The sequence below is a fragment of the Halyomorpha halys genome, unplaced genomic scaffold (assembly GCF_000696795.3).
Source record: "Halyomorpha halys isolate HHAL.00 unplaced genomic scaffold, Hhal_1.1 Scaffold52.1, whole genome shotgun sequence".
Classification (NCBI taxonomy): domain Eukaryota; kingdom Metazoa; phylum Arthropoda; class Insecta; order Hemiptera; family Pentatomidae; genus Halyomorpha; species Halyomorpha halys.
Window position 1 is genome coordinate 1588521 of NW_027104988.1, and position 5399 is coordinate 1593919.

Genomic DNA, 5399 nt, shown 5'->3' on the forward strand with positions numbered 1-5399 from the left:
TTTTTTTTTTTTATTCCAATACATAATATGGATTTGGACTAGAATATGTCGTGTGAAAACTTTGAGGAAGAGTCCCCGATTTCTGAAGAAAGTGAAATGGATTTACAATATTTAAAGAGGCGTACTCTTGAAAAGCACCGCAGAAACGCTGCCTGCTGGGTCAGTGGGCAATTCATCCAAAAAAGCAGCTAAATTAAAAAATACAACTGAAAAACCCAAAACTTGCCGTAAAACCAGTGCAGCCAGTAAGCCAGAGCTAACCACACCTACCACCTCAACTAGCAATAATTCTACTACTGTCAACAATCAACGAAATAACAATTCAAAACCTCGGGGATTTTCAGATCCAGAGCCACCCCTTCTCTTCGTCTCTAGGATAGAAAGTTTTATAGCATTTGGTCAAGAAATTGCTGACTTGATTGGACAGCCAAATTTCAGATGTTTTTTACCTGTCAAAGACATTACGGTAAACACTACCACCAAGGAACACTAACTACAAAAAACTCGTCAATTATTTGACTGACAAAAATTATGATTTTCATTGCTACCAGCTGAAACAAGCAAAGGCATACAGAGTGGTTTAGAAGGGTCTCCATTCAACCACTCCTACAGCCGCTATCAAACAGGCCTGGAAGAAATTGGCCACAATGTGAGGAATATATCCGGTGTTCTACACACCACTGACAAATATCCTTTTCCATTATTCTTTGTTGACCTAGAGCCAACCCAAAATAATTCTGAACTATTTCAGGTTACAAGGTTGGTTTATTCAACCGTCAAATTTGGGGAGCCTAAGGAAAAACCAATCATTGTCCAGTGCACCAGGTGTCAAAACTTTGGGCCTTCTAAAACCTATTGCTATCACCAGGCCAGGTGCGTTAAATGTGCTGGACTTCACGCAACTGAATCCTGCCACAAAACACAAGATGAACTGGCAAAAAACCACCCAGCAAGCTACAGAGTCTATGAAGTTTACAAAACTCTCCACAAGCAGAGATCTCATGACATCAAAAGGACTTGATCAAACTCGCACTCTGCTGCCTGAAACCCCCAAAATTTGAATATTTTCCCAAACTTGGAGAAACCAGCTTATTTCATTGAACCACAGCCTTCTTACTTCAAAAACATTGGACATAACTGAAGACTTAACCCGGACATACTCCGAGATCAGCATCAAGAAACAACAGCCCTGACCTCAGGCTCCTCTACCTAAGCCCCTCACCATCATCCTCAACCTCAACCTCATCAAATTCCTCCCCATTATCTTCTCTTACGGATAAAATTACCACCACAACATCTATTCCCAGTTCCTCCTTGCCCATCTGTTCCAATAAACTCCCAGTCCCAATTACCATTGAAAACCAACACAGCTCCTCATACCCAGCTTCCAATATATCACAATGAGCCCAGCACTCCTAGTCGCATAAGCTGTCCATCACAAGCCCCTGATCTGTACCCTCATTATCAAAATCCAATTGATATAACTTCAATTCTTTCATCGTTCTTAACCGATCTTCAAGAGACCATCAAATCCCTTATCAATCTCCTCACTAGAATCCTATCCGAAATCCTGCTTAATTTCCCATGATGAGGAAAAAGCCCCTAGCTGTCATGTTATGAAATGCCATTGGCCTTTTGTTGAAAAAGCCCCTAGCTGTCATGTTATGAAATGCCATTGGCCTTTGGTTTTTTACATTCAAGCTTCATACCTAAGCCCTACGCTGCTTCATTGATTACAGGAAAAGTCGACTGGGACAAATTTAAATGTAACTTGAAAAATAAACTAGGCTTAAACATTCGACTGAAGACAAAACAAGACATTGATGGAGCTATAGGAAAACTCAATAAAATCAATAAGGACAATTATTAATGACAATACTTCAACTAACAGAATTACTAACAATAAACAAAATAACCTGCCACAGCATATTTGTATCTTGCTTAAGGAAAAATGGAGAGCAAAACCAAAGTGGCATAGGACCAGATGTCCAACTGACAAAACATATTACCCCGAATTGACTAATAAACTAAAAGTTGAAATTAGAAAATTCAAAATTTACCTACCTTTACAGAAAATGTTACAACCACTGACAAATCATTATGGAGAACCACTAAAAAACTGTTGATTTTCAAAGATTTTAACCACCCACTTCTCACCGAATCCCAATCCTGGACCAGAACTGATGAAGAAAAAACCTTTATTCTCACATCACTAAAACCTTTATTCCACATCCTAGAACTTCTTCCTCGAAAAGCCATCCCATTCCTCACCTACATATATAACGCTGTACTCCATTTCACATATTTTCCTGACCCATAGAAATTATCTATAGTTAAAATGATACCCAAACCTAAAAGCCGCCAGAATATCCATCCTCCTACTGCTCTATCTTCCTATTACGGACCATGTGAAAAATTCTCAAAAAAATCATTCTGAAACCCCATCCTAGATTCCAATCATATAATCCCTATTCACTAGTTTGGATTCCGAACACCCCACTCCACTATCCAGCAATGTCATTGTGTAGTGGACGTTGTCTCGTCTTCTTTGGGGCACGGGAGTCTTTTTCGATGTAGAACAGACTTTTGATTGTGTCTGGCACCCGGGACTGCTTTACAAACTCCGTAAGTTCCTAACTCCCACATACTTTCTCATCATCCATTCCTTTTCCACTGATAGATTATTCCAAGTAATCCACCATGGTTCCTATTCATCCCTCTATTCTCAGTCCGCTGGTGTTCCTCAAGGTAGTATTCTCATTCCCATCCTCTACACCATCTATACAGCTGACATCTTAACCAGTCCTAACACTATCCTCACCACTTATGCTATTGACACATGTGTGCTCGCAGTTAATAATAAATCTTTAATTAAATCCCAAACTCTCCAATCCCATATCACAGGCCTCGATCTAAAAACGGTGTCGTAATTGGAGAATTAAAATAAATCCCATCTAATCACCTTTACCCTTCATTGTAAACCGACTGATTTACAGTATTTTTTAATAATGTTGCTCTTACTCCTTTCAAACAGATCCGCTACCTTGGAGTACTTCTGGATGAATGACTAATCTGGAATCCTCACATAAGACTGAATAGACAGGAAACTGCATATAGATTTCGACTATTATAGCACTTACTAGACAAACAGTCTAAACTTCTAATTCATTACAAAAGACTGATCTAAATCACTGTAATAAGGTCAATCTGGACATATGAAGTTGTGCTTTGGGGTTCCACTAAACCTTCGAATTCCTCTCCAATCCAATCCTTACAATCCAAAATCCTTCATAAAATTCTCAATGCTTGTCACAAATAAAATCATATATAAAGACCTTAATGTTCCATATGTAACCGATCTAGCCCGAATCATTCCTTTCATTTTAAACTCCCTAATCATCCAAGCCCACTAGTTTCTAACCTTGCTTCCTCTTCTATTGCTGACAATCCCCCGAGGCGCCTGAAAAGAAGATGTCCATGAGACCTGCTAATGCAAAAGCTTCATTAGAGTGCTACCAATGGGTAGTTTCTCTACATGCTTGTATCACTCCATAAAAACATACATTAAATTTACTAAATGTATAGTTATGTACAGTTGTAAATTGCAATAAAGATAAAAATATTTTTGATTATAATTAATTGATTTTGGGAAAATGATAATTAGTGAACATGGTATTGTTTAGTTTATTCCAGTTTCTAGATGTCTCCAAAATGTAGTTTTTTTTCATGACTGTGAGTGTGAGAATCAGTGTTAATTGTTACTGTTTTTTCTTGAAGAAGGTTTGGAATCATGTTCCTTTACCTATATAGAAGTTTGTACCAAGTATTTGTACATCGTTGTTCTGTGAAAAAAGAGAATTAACCTGATTAGGTATTTTGTATTGGATATTTTTTACTGAAATAGTCATTGAAACTAATTAGTTGAACTATTTGAAACAATCAAGAGTGTTCTTGATACTCAAAAATGTGAAAATACATTTTTAAGTAAAATAAAAAAGTTTATTACTTTAAGTTGTCTTTACAGTCTTGAATATTTAATTTTTTTAAGTATTCATTATAACGTTCACATTTCAGATGCTAAAGGCCTGGAAGAAGATGCTCAGATTTTGCGTGTCATTGAAGCCTATTGCACAAGTGCTAACTCAAGGTTCACTCTAAACTCAGGTAAGTTCAATATTATTTTAAAGATCCGATCTTATTAATTAATAATATAATTTTGCAGCATAATAAGTGCATGACTTTTATGTTTGCATGAGCATGTTCAGTGGAGTTATAACAACATTTCTAACTTGAAGTAATGGAATACTATTGTTTACCTTCTCTTAATATCCTAAAATATTTGTTTTCAAGTAAAGATAGATTTAATAGATAATACTCAATACTTTATTTAAATTAGCTTATAATCGTCTCTATTATAGGAATATTAAATTTTTCTATCATCAATTGCAACAAACTTAAAATAATTAATTTTCAAGTGAAGCCGAATGAAATTTTCAAAGAGAACTTTTCAACATTGACATTTGTTATAACTTAAAATTAAATAATGGAAGATTGCTGATTGACGGTGTGTATTATTAATAAATGGAATATGGTCCGGGTGCGGTAAGAAAATGGTAATAACTCAAATAGTTATCATTATTTGATCCCACACCCCGACCATATTCCATTTATTAATAAAATTAATTGATTTTAAATCAGTGAAAAAATACTTTCCTTTGTTTTCTGTATTTTTCATTGCTCATTCTGTCTTATCTTCAGAAATATTTTCTAAACTTAACAATTTGTTCTATTTCTTATTTCTAATATTTATTCATCTTACAATTTATAAGTTAACAGTCTCTTCGTTCCTTTGGTTATAGTCAAATTTGTGACATAAATTTAACTTCTTTTGTCCTAGTTTTTAAGTTAAAGTATATGTCTTTTAAGTAACCTAAATCAAAGTACAAAACTTTAAGAAAATATTGACATAACAGTCTTTCATTATATAGCATTAGAATGCTACATAACTTTGATTTTGAAAACCCAAAAATAGTAAACAAATAATGAAAAACCAACAGTAGAAGACTGCTAGAAACCATTCACATGACCATAAATAACAGGATAATAGTGAATTATAAAATAGACACTAAAGCATTAGACACTTATTATGCAGTCATAATAAATATAATAAAAGTGTAACCAATATGAGATTAGGCTGTTTAATAAAAATGATTATTAACAAAATAAAAAGCAAGTAATCCATAACATATACAGAAGGAATAAACAACAAAAAAATAATCAAAGGTATTATGGCGGGTCAGAGTTCAAAGTGAACCATTACTAGCCCAATCATGAATGGTGAAAAAAAAAAATTGTATGGTCGAATTTTTAGTATTTGTACATTGTTGTTCTGTGAAAAA

At 34.7% G+C, this 5399-nt stretch overlaps 1 protein-coding gene across 6 annotated transcripts in view; it reads left to right on the plus strand.

Moving 5' to 3' along the window:
* The window catches only part of RtGEF (Rho-type guanine nucleotide exchange factor), a 40776-nt gene that overhangs the window by 14301 nt on the left and 21076 nt on the right, over positions 1–5399 (plus strand). For all 6 annotated transcript variants that reach the window (XM_014437464.3, XM_014437445.3, XM_014437460.3 and 3 more), the window contains exon 10: positions 4075–4164. In XM_014437464.3, coding sequence (XP_014292950.1) covers positions 4075–4164 — 90 coding nt within the window. The remainder of the gene's footprint in view (positions 1–4074; positions 4165–5399) is intronic.